The sequence below is a fragment of the Peromyscus californicus genome, unplaced genomic scaffold (assembly GCF_007827085.1).
Source record: "Peromyscus californicus insignis strain IS unplaced genomic scaffold, ASM782708v3 Scaffold_14__1_contigs__length_90479793_seg_2, whole genome shotgun sequence".
Taxonomy (NCBI): Eukaryota; Metazoa; Chordata; class Mammalia; order Rodentia; family Cricetidae; genus Peromyscus; species Peromyscus californicus.
This window is the reverse complement of record NW_026294436.1, coordinates 77,106,294-77,130,226: the sequence shown is the minus strand read 5'-3', so window position 1 is coordinate 77,130,226 and position 23,933 is coordinate 77,106,294. Positions and strand designations below refer to the sequence as shown.

The 23,933-nt window shown below is 43.9% G+C and overlaps 1 protein-coding gene across 1 annotated transcript in view; it reads left to right on the top strand.

Moving 5' to 3' along the window:
• The window catches only part of LOC128109348 (ESX-1 secretion-associated protein EspK-like), a 71,684-nt gene that overhangs the window by 169 nt on the left and 47,582 nt on the right, over positions 1–23,933 (top strand). The window contains exons 2-3 of the mRNA XM_052736538.1: positions 16,206–16,375; positions 17,099–17,103. Coding sequence (XP_052592498.1) covers positions 16,206–16,375; positions 17,099–17,103 — 175 coding nt within the window. The remainder of the gene's footprint in view (positions 1–16,205; positions 16,376–17,098; positions 17,104–23,933) is intronic.

The following is a 23,933-nucleotide window of genomic DNA, read 5'->3' as shown; positions in this document are numbered from 1 at the left end:
TACCGAGCGCGCATCCCGCGGGGACCCAGTCGCAGCCGGGAGCCGCGGGGCAAGGCTGGGACTGCAGCGGCACCCTCTGGGCGCAGCGAGAAGTGTGTCCAGAGTGCGCCTGGGGCTGGGTGCTAAGCAAGTTGAGCAGCTTTCTTGGTGAAGTCACCCCTGAAAAGGTTACAAGGAGTCTCAGGGACACGAGGGTGAGACTCTTCCTTTGCGCTGCTTCGGACCGGAGTCAGGATCTCTAGGCTCTGCAAACAGCGTCCTGCGTTCTACAAGTTTTCTTAGCCTGCCTATCCAGCTTCCCCAGCAATCAACCAAGCGTCTAAGGGGGCCAACTTGCAGGATGACTGACAGATTCAGCTCCCAGAAGCCCTTTCGGGGTGCAGCCTCCTCAATTGATAAATGGCCCTTTCCACCTGGTGGTTGTCCGCTCTTACAGAACAAGCATTTTACCAAAGAAAAGAACAACAAAACATGAGTTAGCACATTGTGGTTTCCAGCTAAAACACAACCTCTTAAGATTGTGTATGAGGTTAAAAATAGGAACAAGCGGGCTGTCCAGCTTCAAAGAGGTGGGCTGCCTCTGAAGGTTTCCCAAAGTACATCAGGCTTTGATTAAACAGCCATAACCGTGACTTGGAGGAGCATCCACAGGGCAGACCCCAGGTAGAAACTGCTCAGACCTTTTGTTCCCTGAAAAGAAGGGTGTTCCAACTGTACATACTGCATCTGTCTTTGTGCTGTGAGTGAGGCAGGGCACTGTGACTGTGCCCACAGAAGGATGGCTTGCTTGTTAATTGGTTAGTTTCAGATTGGACAAAGATCCAACATAAGCCGGGAGGTGGTGGCACACGCCTTTAATCCCAGCACTCTGGAGGCAAAAGCAGGCGGATCTTTGTGAGTTCGAGGCCAGTCTGGTCTACAGAGCGAGATCCAGGAAAGGTGCAAAGCTATATAGAGAAACCTTGTCTTGAAAAACAAACAAAAAAAGATCCAACATAAAATGCAAGAACAAAACCGACCCTGGGACCTCTAATGCCTAGGTTCACCATCCTGAAACATCTTAATGAGCTGCAAAGACACCCTGTCTCAGATTCTTAATCTCAAAAGCTAATTCTGTCCAAGCACTCTCTGAGTTGTGGAGCACTGGAGGAATTAGACAGAAGGCAGGATACTGCCTTTTAAAGTTCTGTGCTGGGGCCTGCAGAGGGGGCTCAGCAGTTAAGAACACTGGCTGCTTTTGCAGAAGACTTGGGTTTAGTTCACAGTAATTCAAAACCATCTGGAACTCCATTTCCAGGGCATCTGATGCCTTTGACCCCATCAGGCACCAGGCACAGATATGGCACACATACAGACATGCAGGCAAAATTCATACTTGTAAAATAAATCTGGGGGAAAGATTTAAGTGCCAAGTCAAATGTCTTTGTCAGAGTGACTAGATGAATCAGGCCATTATAAATGTCACCTTTCATCTACTTGCAAGGACACAGCCCAAGCAATGGCTCCTGCCAGCAGAAGATGGCTGGGCAAGACTGGCATAAGCTGTGACTTGAAGATAATGCTGGATTTCTCACATTGGATAACATCAGCCCCCAGGTTTGAGCTGTGATTTCTTAAACACTAGCTCCGTCTAGTGGTCCTCTGTCCTATTACAAATGAGGTAGCCACGGTACCCAAAGAATGAACTTGGGCTTGATGGCTACCCACTTCGTTTGATTAGGTTCATTTGAATAAAGCAAGACCTTACAGCTGTGCTATTTATGGTGGAAAATTCACAAAGGGCAACTTTACATGATAATATAAAGACCCTTCAATCAACCTCATGCACCTGTTTGTGGAAGAGAAAACAATGGGGGGTACCTATCATAAAGAGACCATAAAATTTCTCTCATGTTTTGTGGCTTAGATAAAAAGAAACAGATGGCATTTGTTTGGGATGAGAGCCTTGGTAGACTTAACTGTTGAACAAAAAGAGCTCAGAGATAAGCTTCCCATTTTAAATGCACCATTTCTGTGTTTTCTCAATGCAGACTGTTTGTATGCACCTTCTTAGAGACTAATTTTCATGGCACACAAAAACTACACTAAAAAGTTGACAATCTTTAACCACATTGTGATGGTTCTCTGGGTCTTTCAAAGCACACCCCAAGTGTTCTGTGTGTCTAGCTGGCCCTTGGCTCATTTGCCTGGAGGAATAGTCTCATTCTTCCCTACTTGAAGGAAGCTGCTCTTGCTCCCTGTGCACCGCATCCTTCATAGAACCACACAGCAAATTTGAAGTCAGCCTGGACACAAGAAACCTTGTCTTGAAACACACACACACACTCACACATAGACACACACATACACACACACACACACACACATAGACACACACATACACACACACACACATAGACACACACATACACACACACATACACACACACACACACACACACAAACACACACACACACACCCCAGTTTCTAGTGAGCTAATGAGCAGAGTACCCAGCAGTTACACTCACAGGGAACCCTCTTATACTCTGCTCACCCTCAGTGCTGGGTCAGGGCTGCCTCAGTGTACCTGATGGGGGAGGAAGGATATACTGATGTGACCATTTTGCCCCACTGTGACTAATCCAATAGTTATTTTAAAGTTTCCATAAAATTGGGTTATACCCTTCCAAGTGCCCAGAGCAATTATCCATCTCTCATTTCCTCTGATCAAAAGGAAAAAGAGAAGGCAAAGACCATAGCTCAGTCAGTTAAAATAGTTGCCTTTCAAGCACAAGGACCTGAGTACTATAGAGCAGGGTGTGGAACTAGAGAAAGTAGCTGTAAGAGCTTATACTACTCTTGCAAAGGTCCAGAGCTCAATTCCCAGAACCTATGTGGGGCAGCTCACAGCCACTTCTAGTTCCAACCTGGGGGATTCAATGCCTCTGGCCTTTGAGGGCACCTGCATTCATGTACACACACACACACACACACACACACACACACACACACACACACACACACGGTCCTAACACTGGAAAGACAGTGACTGGCAGCTCTTTGGGATTTTGCCTCACCGTCCAGGCAAGCTTCAGAGCAGTCAGAGGCCCTGATTCAGAAAAAAACAAGGTAGACAGTGCCTGAAGACTGACATCTGAGACCTTCTCACCCCTACTCCAACCACACCACACCACCTCCACCCCCAACCACACTGCTTGCCCTTTGGAAAATAATTTAAAGCTACTTACAAGGGTTACATTTTATTTTCAAAACTATATATGCCGAGTCTGGTTTGTACCAAACACAGTGGATTTTAAGGAAGTAGAGATGCATGATGACACCTACTCTCAGGAAAACTCAGCACACATTTAATGAATGCTCTGGTCTCACTTCTCTGCATTCAGCTACTTTCCTTCTTTGCTATTCTGTCTTTCTCTCTTTGTAAGTAAACTACAGTTCAGCTTGCTCTCTCCACTGAAAGCCGGCCCTGCTTCTACCCTAGGAGATGCCACTTCTTAGGAGAATAGTTATTCTGCCCAGGAACTAGAAGCCAGCGGCTGGGGCAGACTCCTGGGACGCCACTGCAAACCCAAGCCCGCTCTCCCCACTTGTGTGAAGTTCATGCTCCATAACATGCTACCCTGCCCCTCTCTGCATCCTAAAAGATTTGAGAGACATTGCATTTGGTTGTTAAAAGGCTCAGGTGCTGGAAGGTCTGTTATAGAAAAGCAGCAAATCAGCAGTGTCTTCTGGTAGAGCCAGAGGGTCGCATTCTATGACTTACAAATAAAGTCGTTTGTATTTATCGTTACTATTAGAGGTATGTGTTAATCTCTCTCTTATTCATCGTAGAGACTTGCTGATTTACTGTTAATAATATGTGATTCTGACCTCGTGTTTTTATCAATCCTTCTACTGAGATTTATTCCATCCTAAGCTGCTGTCTTTGTGTACACCTTTCTTCCCCTTCTGTGTGTAATACTCCTGTAAACATCTTTGGCACTGTCGTGGTAGGCATTATTGCTTTAGCAATATTTAAGTCATGAATTGCTTTAGCTTATGCTTATCTGGAAGGTCTTTATTTCTAGTTTAATATCTGTGTAATAGCTGTGTATATCTGATGTGTCTGTGAGCATACTTATGCTAAGGTGCCTATGTGGAGGTCACAGGACATCTCTATAGAGTCCTTCCCTCTTTCCACCTTTACAGGATTCAGGGACTGAATTCATGCTATCAGCCCTGTGCAGTAAGTGCATTACCCACTGAACTGTCTTGTTGGTCCTACCCGTTGATGTTAAAGGAAAGGTAACATTAGTGGATGGAGTCATCTTGGTTAGCAGTTACTTTCCATCAGGATTTGAACTTCCTCAGTCTCTGCTCTCCTACCTTTAGAGTTTCTGACAGGAGGCCTGTTGTTACTGCAGCGCTGGCCTTGGCACCTGTGTCTTGAAGCTTTCCATATTCTGCCTTTGTTCTGCACTCTGGTCATTTTAAGTACAGCACAGAGAGGTTCTTTTCTGGCCCCCTGTATTAGAGATTCTACACGCCTCTTTTATTTGGAAGTCTGCATGTGTCCCAAGATTTTAGAATGTTTCTGCTAAGATTACAGTAAATAGGTTTCCAGTCCCTTTAGTTTGTATCTCATGCCCCTTCTTTTACAGACTTGTGGATTCCATCTCTTTGTTTGTTTGTTCGTTTGTTTGTTCGAAGACAAGGTTTCTCAGTTCTGACTGTCCTGGAACTCACTCTGTAGACCAGGCTGGCCTCGAACTCACAGAGATCCACCTGCCCCTGCCTCCTGAGTGCTGGGATTAAAGGTGTGCACCAGGTTTCATCTCTTAATCGTGTCCTAGGGTCTTGCATGTCGCAGTCAGGATTAGCTTTTCAATTATTGGTATCTGATTCTAATAACCCATTTCAATCCCTAGCATTCTTTCTTTTATCTTCTCTGTTCTATTGGTAATGTTTCCATTGGGTTTCTTCATTTTATTTATTGAGCACTCTGTTTTCAAAATTTCTCATTTTTCATGATTTTACCCCTCTGTAGAATTTCTTATCTGAGTTGCTAAATTTCCTGTCATATCTTCACTTGATTTCATGTGTTTATCTAAATACTTAGATGTTTGGGGTCATACATCTTCTAAAACAAGGCTTTACACTTGCACATCTATTGGTGAAATTATTAAGGCCACTCCACGTAGTTAAAAGGAGATTTATTTAATGGCGTAACTTACAAATTAAGGAATAGGTAGGTCGCGGAGTCTGGGGAAGGTGTATCACAGTCCAGCGGTGTTCTCTGGAGCTCTGCTCGGTCCACCTCTCCAGTCCAGGGTCCCGCAACAGAGAGAGCGCCCGCCGATCCAGATCTTTGGTCCCCCGGCGCCTCCCTTGACCCCGCCTTGTAGGCGTGACAGTTGCCGAGGTCTCAATGGGGGTTGGAACTTCCAGATCAAAGCTGGAATGGCTACCCACTACACACATCAGTTGCTGGCATTTCCATCATCCCACTGTCTTTGAGTTGGGTTACTGCAGAGCTGTGAGCTTGTGCAGTTGTGTTTTGTGTTGCTGTGTTTTTACCTTTTCCTGTTTCTTGTGTTTCTATGTTGCAGTTTGTGTATTGGGTAGGATGAAAACCTTTCTCTGGAGGTCTCAATCCCCAGTATCACTTGGAAAAAAGAAAACAAATTTCCATAACAGCAACAGCATCAAAACAAACCAGATCTAGACAACAAAATCCAGGAAAAGGTAACTTCTATATCATTAATAACCGCAGAAAAGAAAAAGGCAAAAAAAAAGGAGAATAAACTGTGATCTTTAGATCGATAAGGATAAAAAAGTACTCCTAATAGAATAAGTCAGGCATGGTGGTGGGTGCCTTTAATCCCAGCACTCAGGAGAAAGAGGCAGGCGAGTCTCTGAGTTCAAGGCCAGCCTCGTGTACATAGAGAGTTCAGAATAGCCAGAGCTACACAGTGAGACCTGTTCAAAAATAAAAGGAGTAAAGTAAATAAAGGGGAAAAGGTGTGGGGGAAGAAAGGTGGATCTGCGAAAATAACTCCGTGGGCAAAGCAAAGGTGGATACAGGTGAATCCCCAGAAACCCATACATAGGCCAGCCCTCTAACATATGCAGTGGCAGAGAGAGAGAGAGAGAGAATCTCAAAAAAGATGAGAAATGAGAACTGACACATGAGGTTGTCCTCTGCCCTCCATAAATCCTCCATGGCATGGAGGTACACACATACACCCACATACACATACACACACATACACACATGCACACATACACATACACACACATACACATACACACACATACACATACACACACACACATACACACACACATACACACACATACACACATACACACACACATGCACACATGCACACACACATACACACACATACACATGCACATACACATACACACACATACACATACACACACATACACACATGCACACATGCACACACACATACACACATGCACATACACACACATACACACATGCACACACACATATACACATGCACACACACATGCACACACACATGCATATGTACACACACATACACACATGTACATACACACACATACATATACATGCATATACACACACATACACACACACATGCACACACACATACACACACACATGCACACACACACACATACACACACACACACACACACACACACACACACACCACAAAAATACAAAAAAGAATAAAGTAAAGGAAAAGGGGGCTGGAGAGATGTCTCAGCAGTTAAGAGCACTGATTGCTCTTCCAGAGGACCCAAATTCAATTCCCAGCATCCACATGGCAGCTAACAACTGTCTGTAACTCCAATATCTGACATCCTCACACAGATATACATTCAAACAAAAACACCAATGCACATAAAATTTTTTAAGAACCATAATTTTTAAAAAAGAAAATGGAGGAAGAATATGAGAAAGAAAACTATAAGAAATTAGAAGTCTGATTTCAAGTAAATGAAAATACAAACATACAATTAGATAAAAGTAAGAAAACAAAAATGAAACATAGACTTGGAGAGATGGCTCAGAGGTTAAGAGCACTGGCTTCTCAAGCATAGCATCTGGGTCGGACTCCCGACTTGCAAACAGCTGCTCACAACCATTGTAAGTCCAGTCCCGGCGGAGCTGGTGCCCTCCTCTGGCTTCCAAGGACACCAGGCACTCACAAGGTGCACAGACATACATGCAGGCAAATAAAATAAAAAGGGAAGTAATAATAAAAACATGTTTTTAATTAACGTAGGTGTGATTGTGAACACCTAGAATCTCAGCCCTTAGGAGGCAGGGGGATCTGTGAGTTCTAGGCCAACCTGAGCCACACAGTGAGTTCATAGCAGCTGTAGATCATGGTCCTGTCTCAGACTATTTCAATGAATAAGTAACAATACTGGAAAATAATAGTAAAAAGAGAAAGCTTTCTTTTTTTTTTAATGGAGAAGCATCCAGGATGGCTAATGTATGAATCCACCAAGTCTCAGAGGTGGGTGTTGTACCTGAAGTCGGCTGCAGCCCTGCTCTGCTCCTGCGGTGATGCAGGACAGAGTCATCAATGGTATATTGTCAGCCTCCAGTTACATCCACTTCCCTTTTCCCACGTTGGGAACTGTTGCTGGTACCAACAAGCTTTGTTGCCTGGCCAGGTTCCTACCAGCTTCAGAGGCCCTGGAGTCTGCACCTAGAGGTGACAGATATCCAAGCTGAGGCCTCATGGGCTTTTCTTTGCCAGGTGTGATATGTTCATTGATGTCACCCTTGTTCAGCTCACATTTGCGCAGTCGTGTTGGTGAGACTTTATGGGTGTAGCTTCTGATGTTTCAAAATTTCAAGCCAGGCCATGGTGGTGCATGCCATTAATCCCAGCACTCAAGAGGCAGAGCCAGGCGGATCTCTATGAGTTCAAGGCCAGCCTGGTCTACAGAGCGAGGTCCAGGACAGGAACCAAAACTACACAGAGAAACCCTGTCTCGAAAAGAAAAAAAAATCTCACAGCAAAGTCCCTGATCTTCCAGCTCTTCTGATCTTCCCTCCCCCTCTTCCACAGTGTTTCCTGAGCCTTTGGTGCACAAGTGTTTTGTAAATGTATCCATTGGGACTGGGCTCCAGGAACTACAGGCAATCAAGGAAAGCTGGGAAATGAAGGGGCGGTCTTCAGCCAAGAAGAGTACAATTGGCTGTGCAGTGCCAGTCAGTCCTAAACACAAACACACAGGCAGCACTTTACAGACTAAATAGGCTATATTTAGGAACATATATGCGTTTACATAGTGTGCTAGTTTGAATGAGAATGGTCCCATAGGGTCATATGTTTGAATACTTTATCCCCAATTAGTGGAACTGTTTGAAAAGGACTAGGAGGTATGGCCTTGTTGGAGGAGGTGTGCCACTGGGGGTGGGCTTTTTTGCCTCTCTCTCTCTCTCTCTCTCTCTCTCTCTCTCTCTCTCTCTCTCTCTCTCTCCCTCCCTCCCTCCCTCCCTCCCTCCCTCCCTCCCTCCCTCCCTCCACAGTGTTCTGCCCTGGAGGACAAGAGCTAAAAGAACTGGGCCCTTTGCCTGGTGGTCTCGGGGCTTTCATACCACACCCAGCAAAAGGAGAAAGAAGGCTCTGTAGGAGGAGACCCAGCACAAAAGAGAAAGAAAATGTGTGAACGAGAAGCTTCCCTTGGACATGAAAATGCACTCTCTCCTCGTAAAGCCAAACAGACCCTCTTTACCTTGCTCTCTGTCCAGTGTGGCTTCCCCCAGGCAGGTCCTTTCCTCCCTCCTCCCCAGACCAAGGGTCCTGGGTCCTCCACAGTCTCATAAGCAGCAGTTTTTATACCCTGAACCACGCAGAGGATTGTCCATCTGGCGCAGAGAATCCGGGACAGAAGAGGCCTTCCTCCTCTGTGTCTAGCATTGAGAAAGATTCAGAACTGAATAACAATTCTACTTTGGACACACAATCCGTGAACCTGCTTAGGTGTGTCCACATCACACATTGTCACAAGATTTCTCTGAACAGCCTGAGAGGTCTGCTGACCTCTGCTCTTCGATGCTGGTTCATTTGCTCACTACAGCCAGGCTTCCTGGCCAATACTGTTCCCACCTTCAAAGCCCTCTGTCCATCAGCTCACTTAGTAAACTCACCTTTTAGGAAGAAATGATCAAGAGCCTCAATCCATCTACCTGTGTGAAGAAATGCTGGGCTGCGGCAGCACAGGCCTTGGAGTGCTCCAGACGAAGCAGTTAGAGCACGCAGACCCGCTGAACCATCCCTCCTTGGAAGGACAAGTGCAGAAACAAAAGAGAAGTCATAAAGGAGTACCAACCCGCGAGACCTGAGACTCGTGAGCTGCTGGCAGCGCCAAAACCGTATTCTCAGAACAAGGAGAAAAGCGGAGGAGCTCCACGTGGGGAAGCTGGTAGAGAGCGATGTGGCGAGTAGCCAAGGCCGTGGACTCTCAGAGCTCCTGGGGCCTTCCTCTCCACTGTTAAGGAGAACACACAAACAGCTCAACTTTCCATCATAATAAAAGGAAACTGAAGCCTAAAATATGGTATAAAAAAACCATTTGAAAAACTGTACAGCTGAAGTTAGTGCAAGTTCCCCAGCCCTGATAAACAGAAAGATGGGGGTACCAGAGGCCTAACCACAGAGTATGCTTTTCTGGCTTTATTCAAAGGGGATGTCTTAGTCAGGGTTCCTATTGCTGTAATGAAATACCATGACTAAAAGTTGGAGAGGAAAGGGTTTATTAGGCTTACTTCTCAATATTGCTGTTCATCACTGAAGGAAGTCAGGACAGGAACCTGGAGGCAGGAGCTGATGCAGAGGCCATGAGAGGTGCTTACTGGCTTGCTCCTCATGGCTTGCTCAGCCTGCTTTCCTATAGAACCTGGGACCACCAGCCCAGAGATGTACCACCCACAATGTGCTGACCCCTCCCCATCAATCACTAATTAAGAAAATGCCCTACAGGCTTGCCTAGAGCCTGATTTTATAGAGGCATTTTCTCAACTGAGGTTCCCTCCTCTCAGATGACGATAGCTTGTGTCAAGTTGACATAAAACTATCCAGCACAAGATATAATAAATCAATTTTTTTTAATCATAGTTTAAATTGGTGTGTGTTCTAGATAAATTGATGATGGGTTATTAGAGACAGTTGGAACCTCGAAGTAAGAGATAAAAAGTAAAAGTTAACTACTGGGAACCAGGATGAATAAACCAAGTTAAAAGAGATCTAGAGGAACAGAGGATAGGAAAAAGTACATTTGAACTGGCCAGAGGATGTCTTCCAGGTGCCTAACACAAGCTTGCAAACATCTGGTGCTATGGGATCTTCGTGTGTGCCGTGGCCTCTGAGACACAATCCTGTAAGTTGTAGGCAACTAGTAAAAATGGAAGTTGCTCATACCCAGAGGTATAGTGACTGTGTTGGCTAATTTTTATGTCAACTTGGCATGGGCTAGTCATCTGAGAGGAGAGAATCCCAATTAAGAAAATGTTTCCGCCGGGCGGTGGTGGCGCACGCCTTTAATCCCAGCACTCGGGAGGCAGAGCCAGGCGGATCTCTGTGAGTTCGAGGCCAGCCTGGACTACCAAGTGAGTTCCAGGAAAGGCGCAAAACTACACAGAGAAACCCTGTCTCGAAAAACCAAAAAAAAAAAAAAAAAAAAAAAAAAAAAAAAAAAAAAAAAAAGAAAATGTTTCCATAAAATTAGGCTGTAGGCAAACCTGTAGAGCATTTTCTTAATAACTGACTGATGTTGGAGAAACCAGTCCATTGTGGGTGATGTCATCTCTGGGCTGGTGGTCCTGGGTTCTGTAAAAAAGAAGATTGAGGGACTGGAAAGATGGCTCAGCATTTAAGAGCACTGATTTCTCTTTCAGAGGACCAGGGTTCAATTCTTTTTTTTTTTTTTTTTTTTTTGTTTTTTCGAGACAGGGTTTCTCTGTGTAGCTTTGCGCCTTTCCTGGAACTCACTTGGTAGTCCAGGCTGGCCTCGAACTCACAGAGATCCGCCTGGCTCTGCCTCCCGAGTGCTGGGATTAAAGGCGTGCGCCACCACCGCCCGGCCAGGGTTCAATTCTTATCACTCACATGTCGGCTCACAACTGTCTGTAACTCCGGTTCCAGGGAACCCGAAACCCATGGCAAAACACAAACCTATATAAAATAAAAATAAAATTTAAAAAAAAATAAAACAGACTGAGTAAGTAGCTCCCCTCCATGGCCTCTGCATCAGCTCCTACCTCCAGGTTCCTGTCTTGTTTGAGTTCCTGTCCTGACTTCCTTCAGTGATGGACTATGATATGGAAGTGTAAGCCAAATAAACCCTTTCCTCCACAACTTGCTTTGGTCATGTGTTTCATCACAATAATAGTAACACTGACTGAGACAAGTTTCAACCCATTTCCTTTCTCCAGTGATGAAGCCAGTTTTTCAGGGTTTTTTTTTAAAGTGTACTTGTGTAAGTATTCCTAATGAGGTGTATATGTGTCTGCTCTTTGGATTTTCCTTTTAACCAATTGTATTATATCTTACTAGTACCCTCATGAACTAATGAATTAAGTAAATATTTGACCTCTGTTTATTTTACATCTATAGAAAATAATTTTTCCTTTAAAAAATATACTCTGGCCTGTTGAGAAGGCAGGAGAAGCGTTGGAAGATGGAGTATTGATGTGCTTTGAAAATACAGTCATGAGGACATGGTGTGCTGGCAGCAGAGGAGGGACCGGAGCAGCAGAGGGGTGACAGCTTCCTACTGCTGTGACAAATAACAGATGAACTGGAAGAAGGAAGGTCCTGGGGTCTCTGTCTGAGGGTGTGCAGTGTTTGAATGAGAACTGTCTCTGTCTGAGGGTGTGCAGTGTTTGAATGAGAACGGTCTCTATCTGAGGGTGTGCAGTGTTTGAATGAGAACGGTCTCTGAGGGTGTGCAGTGTTTGAATGAGAACCGTCTCCCATCGGTTCATGCACTTGAACACTTGGCTCTCAGTGGGCAGTGTTGTTTGGGGAGGTTACAGGAAAGAGCAGCACTGAGGGAACTGCAGTATTGGGGGTGGATTTTAAGTATTTGCAGCCTCTCCCCACCCCCAGTTCTCTCTCTCTCTCTGCTTTGTAGCTGAAGATGTCATCTCTCAGCTTCCTGCTCCTCCAGCCAAACCTGCCACTTGCCACCACATCTCCCCACCATGGTGGACTCTTAGGCCTTTGGAGCCCTAAGCCAAAAGAAGGTCTTTCTTCCATAATCTGCTTTTGTTCGTAGTGTTTTGTCACAGCAACAGAAAAGTGACTGATACATACTGGATGACTCCATTGCTTCTGGGTTTATGGCAAAGCAGCAGCTCCTCACAGAAGGAGCATGTGGTAGCAGCAATTGCTCACTTCAGGACAGCTAAGAGGCAAAAAGAGAAGCAGAAAGAGGTCAGGGTCCCAGTACCTCCTTTAAGAGATTTCAGAGGTCTTGTAGTGTATTCATTATCCTCCAAGCAAGATCAGATCAGCTGTACCTGCTTTCAAAAGACCATCACATTAGGTTATCAACTGTTGATATTACCTCACAGAAGAAGGAGGTAGAAAGGATCCTTGGACCCTCGCCTGATGTTCCATCCATGCCTCCAAGCCATTTGTATGTAATTCTGCCCTAATTTCATGTGAGCTCAGGGATTCCAAAGGTGTTGGAGAATACTTGCTGGGGGAGGTTAACTGAAAAGGGCCTGTGGCTATGGGGAAGCCATGGTCCACACTGTGTGAAGACTTCCCATTAAACCAGGATCCTGCCAGTAATCCCTGAACCGTAATCTGTATGTAAACCCAACAACCCCATTGGTTCTCCTGGGTAAACATTAGTGGCAGGGTGCTTTGGTTGACCTTATCAGGAGAGGGAGCTGTTGTTTCTGTTTCCCCAGGGAAGGAATCCTCCAAACATCCTTCCATCCTGGCTTCCTTCCACGGAACCCCACCCTTAAGGTTCCACCACTTCCAAAAAGCACCACTGACTTGAGACCAGGTCTCCAACACAAGAGGCCTTGGAGAACATTCTAGATCCGAAGAGTCACAGGAGGTGAAGCTCAGAATGGCAGAGGCTAGGTCAAGACAACCCTGTGATATAACAGCAGTGAAACCCACATCGTCTGAACAGCTGTGCCATACTTTCCTGTAGAGAAGTTACTGTAACTGTTCATTGTACTTGGGATCCGCTGGCTGATGGCAAGGCCTGGTTGTCACAGCCTAAGGCTAACACTCAAGGAGGACAGAGGAAAACTGGGATGTAATGTGCAATTGGAGATTCATATGGCAGAGCCAGTAAGGAGCCTCAGTGATGGAGTAGCCAAAGAGCAGCTCAAAAAAGGGATACCTGCCGCTCAGCATGAAGCCACTGTACTGACGCAACATAAACCCTCCCAGAACCAGCTCATTGATTATATGGGGAAATTCTCTAGGATTGAATATCTGTTGGTAAAGGAGCTTAACAAAGAACAGGTGTTCCCATCTGAGTTACTACAGAGGTAGCCCACTAAATCCAGCACCCAAAGTTGGGGCACTAATGTAAAAGAGGCTCCCTACAGAGGGGAGTGTAGACTTCCTAGGTCTTGAGGTGACCTAAATCAGCTCTCAATAGGTAACTGATCCACAGCACAACTCATGGGTGGTACAAACTAAGTGGGAAGATTTTTGACTTGATCTTGGGAATGGCAGAAAGCCACAGAGATGACTGGGGTGCAAAGACCGCCATGTTCAGAGATTAGAAGAAATGACAGTTCTGTCCCTTTTATTAAAGGTGTTTGAAATCTAAAATTCTTAAGTTATACTACAGATAAGTTTCTTTTTAATTAAGTTGGGGGTCAACCTATCAGAAAGATACTTTTAAATTCAAGTTCAAGCATTAAGCTAGAAAGCTACAGCCACTAGATGATCATTGATCATCCTGCTAATACTCATTGCTGGATAGTCTGGAAAGGAAACCCCAGAAGGAGAGGAAAGTGCATTAGAGAGAATGTACCAAAGTGCTAGCATGATTCAAGAAACAAGAAAATATTGAAGCTTCAGAGAGCCAGTAATAAAGGAACACGATGTGGAGGAAGGCAAGCCCAGCACTCAGCATTAACACGACGTGGACACCTGTGACTAAGCCCTCTCCCCACTCTCAAGGCTCTATGTACCACACATCTCCCTGCAAGTGAAATGCTGTTCCCAGGCTCTTTTCCTGGAGCTTTGCCAAGTCATCTGACCAGCTTCTCCCTGTGCTCTGGTCCCTGGACACAGGAAGGCCAAAGACAGAATTAAGAAATAGGGCTTATGAGCCAACGTGAAACAAGGAAAGGCACAAACAATTAAGGGGTTGTTTGAGCAGGGTTCCATGGAGTGCGAAGGCCATGAGATAGACTTGAAGCAGTTGTTGTTTGGGTAGCTAATATTTCATAGACACTTACTGTCTTAGTTAAGGTTTCTATTGCTGTAAAGAGACGCCATCACCATGGCAACTCTTAACCAAAATGTAGGGAAGGGAGCACAGTGAGGAAATACTGGATGAAAGCAAGACCAAAAACCAGTTGGGCAAACTCCAAACTCTGCATCTCCATGTCAGATGTACTTTTATCTCTTGGTCTGTTTCCACTCCCTGTTAGCAGCTCTCCTGGGCAGGTATCCCATGACTCTGGCATCTGTAATATCTTGGGGTCTCCAAGGCAACCCAGGCTTCAACTTCACAGCTTCACACAACGGCCTCTCTAGGCCTCCATTTAAGGACACCCCTGACACATGCCTGGCCTCAGTGGCTTTCCTTAGTCTCAGGGGCAAATTCCATAGCCCCTTTCTTCTATCCTTAACTCCAGAACCATGTAGCTGAAGCTGCCAAGTTCCGCTGCTTACTGCAGCTGAAATGTGACCCCCTTGTTCAATTACGTCTTCACTAACTTTCTGGTTTTGATGGTTTCCTTCGCTGCCTAAGCTTGGCTGTTCTGTAACTTGCTCTGTAGACTAGACTGGCCTCAAACTCAGAGATCCACCAGCCTCTGCCTTCCCAGTGCTTGTATTAAAGGCATGTACCACCATATCCAGCTCTAAGCTTTTCTTTAATTCTTTTTCACAAATTAGAAACTTAGCTGGGTGGGAGCTTGTCCTGAGGTCACCACTCCCTTTATTCCATTTCTTAATCTGTTTATCTCCTTGAACACAGGATTTAGCTCTGTTACACTTTCTGGTCTCTTTTTCTCCTAAAATATTTTTCCTTGCTCAGCTTGCTCCTTTTTATTATAAATCTTCATTAGAGTTAACACTAGAGACACACAACAGAGTCTATACTAGGCTGTTTTAAGAATTCTTCCAACAATAGAATTAACACAAAACTCTTCACTTTGGCCTCCGACATACTTTTCAGACAAGAGCAAAAAGTAGTCACATTCTTGGACAAAATATCACAAGAATGATCTCTAGGAAACATATTAATATTCTTCTCCTCTGAAACCTCTTGAGCTAGCACCAACAGTTCAAATCATTATCAGCACCATTGTCTTCCATGTTCCTACTAGTGTGGCCCATCAAGCAGTGCTTAAAGCATTCTACTGCTTTCCTAACCCAAAGTACCAAAGTCCAAATTCCTCCAAAGAAAAACATAGTCAGGTCTATCACAGCAATCCCCCAGTCCCTGGTACCAACTTCTGTCTTAGTTAGGTTTCTATTGCTGTGAAGAGACACCATGACCACAGAAACTCTTATAAAGGAAAACATTTAATTGAGGTGGTGGCTTACAGATTAGAGGTTCAGTCCTTTATCATCATGGCAGGGAGAATGGCAGTGTGCAGGCAGATATGGTGCTAGAGGACATGAGAGTCCTACATCTTGCAGGCAACAGGAAATAGACTTAGCATTACACTGAGAGAAGCTTGAGCAAGAGACTTCCAAGCCCAACCCCAAAGTGACACGCTTCCCCCAATAAGGCCACACCTCCTAATAGTGCCACTCCCTATAGGCTTATGAGAACCAATTACATTCAAACTACCACACTTACATACGTGACCCTGGAAATGTACTAAATCTGCACAACAATCTAGTCATTAACTCCATTTTACAGAAGAGGAAACAGAGGTATAGACAATTTACTAGTCCATGGCCAGTCACAGTACTTTCCTAATTAAAGTCCAAGAGGCCCCAGACATGATAAGGCAATGTCTAGATCATCTCCAACTAAGCATTAGAAATCATCACCATCATCATTGTCATCACCATCATCATCATTTTGCTCATCATGGTTATCATCATCGTCACCATCACCATCATTTTGGTCATCATGGTTATCATCATCATCACCATCATCATCATTATGGTCATCATTATCATGATTATCAGAGCCATCTTTGTGGTAATCATCATCATCATCATCATCATCATCATCATCATCATCATCTTCGTCACCTATACAGCTCCTGGCACATAACAGGCACTATTGTTCTATTGTATCAAATATTCACAATTACCTTTTGCACCATATGTGCACATTTTTGGGGGATTGGAATGTGAAATTGATTCTTTTTTAGATAATAGGCTTGTTTTATTTTGTTTTGTTTTGTTCCATTTGTGTTGCTTTGTTTTTTGAGATAGTTTCACTGTGTAGCTCAGGCTGACCTAGAAATCTCTATGTATCTCAGTCTGGCATCTGAGTCTTGATCCTTCTTGTAGGGTTCTATTGCTATGAAGAGACACACTGACGATGGCAACTCTTATAAACAGCTCAGAAGTTCAGCCCATTATCATCATGGTGGGACATAGCAGCATGCAGGCAGACATGGTGCTGGACAGGAAGATGAGAGTCCTACCTCTTTCCCAGCCAACACGAGTTGAACTCAGATATGAGACCTCAGAGCCTGCCCCCACAGTGACACACTTCCTCCAACAAGGCCACACCTACTTCAACAAGGCCACACCTCCCACTAGTGCCACTCTCTTTGGGGGCCATTTTCTTTCAAACCACCACAGTCCTCTTGCCTTAGTCTCTAGTGCTGGGATTAACATGTACACATCACTGCACTCACTCATTATAAACTTTCTTCTTTACAGGTATTTTAATGCTCTGGTTTCTCTTCAGATCATGTAAATCTTTCACCTTTTGCAGATGTTTTACGTTTATAAAAAAATTGTGTATACAGATAGGTCCCACATTCCTTCCTTTACTACTTGCAATCTTACTGCCCACACTGGTTCCCTGGTTATTAACATTTTGCACTGGAGTTGTGTTTTTGTGATCACTAATGACCCAATATTGATTTTTCTCCCCACAGCACAGAGGATGGTGGCCAGGACCTCGTGTGTGTTAGGTATGTGCTCTACCACTGAGTTTTAGCCCTGACCTACTATTGATATACTAGTAACTAAATTCCATAATATACATTGTTCTAGAATTTTAACAAGTGGGTATGTATCTACCATTACAGCATCACATAAAATAGTTTCCCCACTTCTGTAACTCCCGTACCCATCCATCCCTCTCCTCAAGTCCTTGGCAACCAGTGATCTCCTTTGCTTTCTTTAGTTTGCCTTTTCTGGAATGTCAAGTGGCTGAAATTATGAATAGGCGCCTTTTACCTTTCACTTAGCGATCTGCACTTACGATTCCCTTATGTCTTTTGTGGATTAAATTCTTTGTATGGGTACACAAACTTGTTAACACATTCACCTATTGCAGGACATATCAGCTGCTTCCAAGTCTTGGTAATTATGACTTAACCTATTATAAACATAAGTGCACGAGTGTTTTAATGGAGATGCTTTCAACTCATTTGAGTACAGACTAAAGACCACAACTGCTAGATCTGTTTATTTTTACAACAAACTATCAAACTGTCTTCCAAAATGGCTACACTGTTTTGCCTTCTCTCCAGCTATGAATAAGAGTTATGTTCTCTACACCTACACCACTACCCTGGCTTTCTGCTATTCTAACAGATGTGAGCATCTCTTCATTGTTTTAGTTTGGAATTCTCTGAGGGAAAATGACACATAGCGTCTGCATATAGGCTTGCATACCATTGGTCCAGATCTGTTGCCCAGTTTAATTGAGTTAACCATCTCATTCTTCAAGGAGGTAAGTGCTGCAAGCTGTAAAAATATATACAGTAGGATTTCAACTGATTATGACAAAGCTAATTCCTGGAAGAAGCCAAAGGCCCTCCAGAGATCAAGCCAATGCTTAAGGAGCCTTGGTGATATTTGGCTTTCGATTATTAGCCGTTTCCTGCTATGAGTTTCTTGTGTGCTATTGTAGCTTTTCCATCATTCATTGGGCACCATTTCCCCTCTACTAAAGGAATATTTAGATAACCTTGTGCGCTGACAGCTATGCACAGCCAGAACCCCAGTTCAAGCCTCCCTGAAATTATCGTCATTAGCAACATCCAGCCAGGTCCATCCCCAGATGGAGGAAAGTACATTATCAGAGATACCTCTGTACTCTCTAAGAACAGACTTAAGCATCCAGACTACCTGTTTGAGAAGGCCTGGCAGATGTGCTACTTAAGCTTAACTTTCTCCTTTCCAAAGTCTTATCTCTAGTTTTAGATCCACCCTTAACAATTAACTCAGAATTAAGAGTTCCAACTTACAGGTACGTCTAGCTGTGATGGAAGTTGCCTGGCCAAGTTGCTCAGTGACCAAGCACACTCGCCAGAAATGGTGGGAGCAGAGATAGCTTGGAGAGATAAGGGTCAAAGCAATAAAAAAGGCAGTTTTATTTTCAGAGAACGACTAGACAGAGAAGAGAGAAGAGAATGGGAGAACTAGATGGAGAACTTGAGGATGAGATGGAAGATGAGGAAGAGCCAGATGGGGAAGTACTAGCTGGGCAAGAAAGAGATGAGAAGAACCTAGATGAGGCAGAACTAAGGTGAGAGAATTAAGATAGAACTTAGAGGGGACAGTACATAAATATAGAGAGAAATCAGGCAAGAAAGGAGCTAGGCGTGAGAACAGAACTGAAGCTGTGTAGATGGGATTTTATCCCAGAGGAATAAAGTTCACGGACAAAGGGCTTGATGTACTTAGATTCATTTCCCGAAAATAATTCTCACCGTTTGTAGTTTCTCTTCTGGGAAGAATATTATTAAGGCTGGTCTTTTATTAATATACAAGAGGTAAGCAAGGCATAGAGGAGCTCCACAGTGTCCTCAAGACCCACTTTAGTCTGAGCTCGGGCAGGAGGCCCATAGTCTATATTCCTACACTGTGCTGTGCTGCCTTCAGGAGGCATTTGTCAGCTAGCACTCCTGCGTCCCAGTGCTGCTCTGCAATTTACGAGGTGGTCTAGCCTTTGCTCAGTTAATTAGTCTCTCCTCTGCAGTGTGAAGATAACAGGCCTCATAAGCCAAGGCAGAGAAAATGCTGGATTTGTTCTCTGCACATGGCACCCATGCAGAAATGATAGCTGTTATCAGACCAATGCCATATGAAAGAATAAGAAAGGGCTGTGGTAGCTGTAAGCATAAGCTCCTGCCTGGAAACTAGAATAGATTAGAACAGTCTGACCCTTTGAACTCTGAGGGCACTCAGACGTCCTCGGTGAGGTGTTTATAATCAGCTGCCAGCTGAGACCTGAGCTCCTCATCTGGTACACATGAATGACTAGGGAGTTCTAGTTCTGAAACATATGAACAGAACTTGCTGTCCTCAGTTTCCCTTTGTTGTTCATCTTACCATTCCTGCTATCCCCGGAAGAAAGTCACAGTTCCATTAACCTTGCAATTCATGAAGCAAATCTGCAACCAGACATGCACTTCTTGCATCTCTGGAAACTCTAGTGGCAACAGAGAGAAATCATCCAAGCAATTCCACCTGGTGTGAGGACCAAGGGTGGTTCCGAAATTGTGCACATTCTGGGTTGAAATGTCCTTAAGAAGACTTTGTTCAGTGGGGGGTAGGCAGAGACAGAGATAGAAGAGAGTGAGTTTGGGATATAAGAAAGTTCATCAATAAATGTAGAAAACTGGCTAATTATACTTGGCTCTTCAGAAGCAAACAGAATGATCGTTTTTTGAAATTATTTTCTAATGAAAGAGAACCTGTTGGTGATGTTCCATTAAACAATCCTGCTGCCAAATCACCTTCTTAATATTTATGTCTATACCCATAGATTTGCACTGCTTTCAACTTTGGTCAGAGATATTCTTGTTTTTGTTTGTTTGTTTTGTTTTGTTTTGTTTTGCAGCAAGAAATGGTTAATGCAAGGAACTCATAACTGGTCAAAGAGCTGAGAATAGCAACTGTGAGTGCTCAACTGTGCAGAATCATCTATTCAGCCTCCCTCCATCAAAGCTCAGAGAATACCGTGGAAGAGCAGGCAGAAGAAATGTAAGATCTGGAGGAGTGCTGGGGAACGCTGTCTTTTAGACATGACATGGCTGGTGCACACATCAACTCCCAGCAGCTCTAGTTGACTGCACAAGAACAAGACAGTCAAAAGCCCAGCATAGTCGGGTAAAAGGCTCAAAGCCCACCCGTGGCTGAGGTGCTACTGGCAGCTGATAGCTGACGAGGGAGGGTGAGTCACTTTTCATTGATGACATGACCATGTGCAGCTTGTCTATGCCATGTTGGATGGCCCTACATTCATACATTTAGGGTCAACACTAATTAGACTTGGAGAGTAATGAATAATAACAATAATTTTTAAAGAGGACATGGGTTGAAGGATAGTGATTTGGTTGATACCAGGAAGAATTGGAGCAAGTAGTAGGGGATGGATAAGATCAAAGTATGTTGTATGCATGTAGGAAATGTTTAAAGAATAAATATAAAATATTAGGTTTTAAGAAGCAAAGACTATAGGCTCAAAGAAGAAAACGGACCCCTAAATAGCTATCTTAGACCCCCACTTTGTTCTGATATTGTGATATCTTAACAACATCTTAGTTTCTTTAAACGATGAACTTTAATTGGGCTAACTTTCCCCCATTGCTGCAAGGTAGGTCCCCCAGAGAACACACGGACATTCTTAAAGCTAAACAGAAAGTCTGTGGCTGCACAGAGAACTTGCCCAAGTCACACAGCCTTGAGCCTCCCCATTCTTTTTCTTTTATGCACAAAAAACACATCCTGGTTGACACACTTCAGTTAGCAAGAGCAGTTAGCAAGAAGCAAAACCCAAAAAGCAGGACTGGTACGCTTAAGGACCTTCCTGGAATCCAAAACTGTGGGCTAGGTCTCTGATGGATTAGGTCTTTGTTTCTATTTGGGCAGGTGTTGAGGCCTTCGTGCTGGGATTTCAGATTAGAATGCTGCCTCCAACATGGCGTTAGTTGTGCTGAAGTCTGGGGGCCTGTTACATCACAAGGAATAACAAAGATAAATAACTTATCCAAATATTTGAAATCTAAATCTAAACTTCTTTAAATTCCCAGAACTTACCTGTCTTCATCTAGCAGTACTTAATGAGAAAGTTGCATTTAGTAAGACAATAAATTAACAAGTTTAGAAGAATCAAGTTCATAGTCAGAGCAAGAATGTGAAGTCATGTCTCTGTCCCCTCACTGCTGACCAGAGGGTTGCTATGATTTCAAGGCCAGCCTGGGCTACATAGCTCTGAGCCAGCCTGGACTACAGTATAAAACTGTGTCTGAAAACAAAACAAAATGTGAAAGGATGCCAATATCATAATGAGCACATATTCACTGCCAGTACACTGTTGTATTTCATGCCTATAGTAATCCCAGCATAATACAATCAAATAAAGACTAAAATCAGAAAAAATTCCCCATTCCTGTGTGAAAGAATCCAGAGATGGCTACCCCTATTTGTAGTCAACACTGTGAACAAATAAACAAACAAACAAAATACCCAGCTACCAGACCATGAGCCACTACATGTGATCACATGCTGGCCTCAGTGTAAAGCTCTGATGTCATACATTTGCCCAGTCTCAAGCAGCTCTGTGCCTTGTTGACCCTGCTGTTCTAGCTTCATTTGTATTGCTGTGATATAATAACATAATAAGACACAATTTAGGGAGGAAAGGCTTTATTTGACTTACTATTCCAGGTTGCAGTCCATTATTGCAAGGAAGTCACAGTGGCAAGAGCCTGACACCGCGAGCTGGAGAGATGCTTCCACAGGCAAGGGCACTGACTGCTCTTCCAGAGAACCAGAGTTCAATGCTCAGCAACTACATGTTGGCTGGCAACCATCTGTAACTCCACTTTCAGGATATCCTACACTCTCTTCAGACCTCCTGGGGCATGGCATGCACATGATGCACAGTCATACATTCAAGCAAACACCTACATACCTAAAATAATTTTTAAAAAATTTAAGACCTTGAGTCAGCTAGTCACCCCATATTCACAGTCAAGAGCAGATAAATATGAAGGCACCTGTGCTATCTGCTTGCTTAATATTTGGCCAGCTTTATATATTTGTACACAGTTCAGGGTCCAGCACAGGGAATAGTGCTGCCCGCAGTGGGCTGGATAAGTTAACAATCATGACAGTCCCCCACAGACATGCCCCACAGGCCAACCTGATCTAGATAATTCCTCACTGAGACTCTCTTCTCTGGTGACCCTGGATTGTGCCAAGTTGACAGAGCTAACCAACACACATGTCCTAGCCCACACCCTGTAATTATCCTCCCATGGCTTCTTCCATCTGAGACATCACTAAGTCTCTCTCAAGTATATATGCTCCTTTACTACAGTAAGTCTAATATGCTTAGATTTGTTTGGTTTTGTTTGCGTTCTGGTGGTCTTTGGTGAGAGGACAGTCAATATTTCACAGATGAAGAAAGGTAGCCAAACACCCTCAGCTATTTCTTGAAGAGCCAGGGGTTAAGCCAGCTGTAATTAACTTGGGAGCTCCCACTCTGTCTGCTAATATCTATATTTGGCCATAAGTGCTAGATCAGATGTAGGAAACAGACTTGAGTCATATGCTCTCAGAGGTCACGAGCAAGCAACTTTAAAAGGTATGGCAGCATTAAAAATTACAATCTATACAAGCAACAGAAATTTGAGTTCTTAAATCAAATGAAAATGTACTGCCATCTGCTCTTCACAGTGACACAGCAATAATATGCATAAATAAGTCTCGGGCCAGAGAAGGTTTCCCAAATGAGTTTTAAAAACAGATGCAAACAGACAAGAGCTAAAGTCTAACACCTGATTGATAGCAAAAAGGAAAGCTCAGAATTTTCCAGATGATCATAAGAAAATCCCATAAGCCCTCTGGGCCAGTGTTCAGTATGACCTACAACTGTAGTCCTTGCGGGCTGCAAATAGTTATTTGAAAACACACAACTCAGCATAAAATGCAGAAGTACTTGTTTCAAATTCTTTGACAATGTTTTGTTGACTTCAGAATGAAACAAGGTGGAGAGGCTTGTAAGGGACACAAAGGGGGAGGACGCTTGAGCCATACCAGAAATCTCTGTCTGTTTCTGTCTCTCTGTCTGTCTCTGTCTCTGTGTCTCTGTGTCTTTCTGTCTCTGTGTCTTTCTATCTCTCTCTTTATGTCTCTCTTTCTCTGTGTGTCTCTGTCTCTCTCTGTCTCTCTCTCTCTGTCTGGCTCTCTCATCTCACCCCACATACACACATCAACAATAATGTGGAGACATTGCCCATATCAGCCTGAGGAGTCCTCGTTTGAGGAGATAAAGCTGGATTCTGAGCACACTGCAGAAAAGAATTTCAGGACAAACCAGAGTGAAGCAAAGTTGCTGTGTTTGTTTAATAGATCTAAGGGGTAGTACAAACTTCCAGGGTAGGCACAGGTGGACAGAGGGACAGAGGGAGTATCTTACTTGGGCTTCTATTGCTGTGAAGAGACACCATGACCATGACAACTTTTATAAGAGAAATCATTTAATTGAGGCTTGCTTAACAGTTTCAGAGGTTTAGTCCATTATCGTCATAGCAGGAAGCATGCAGACAGACATATTG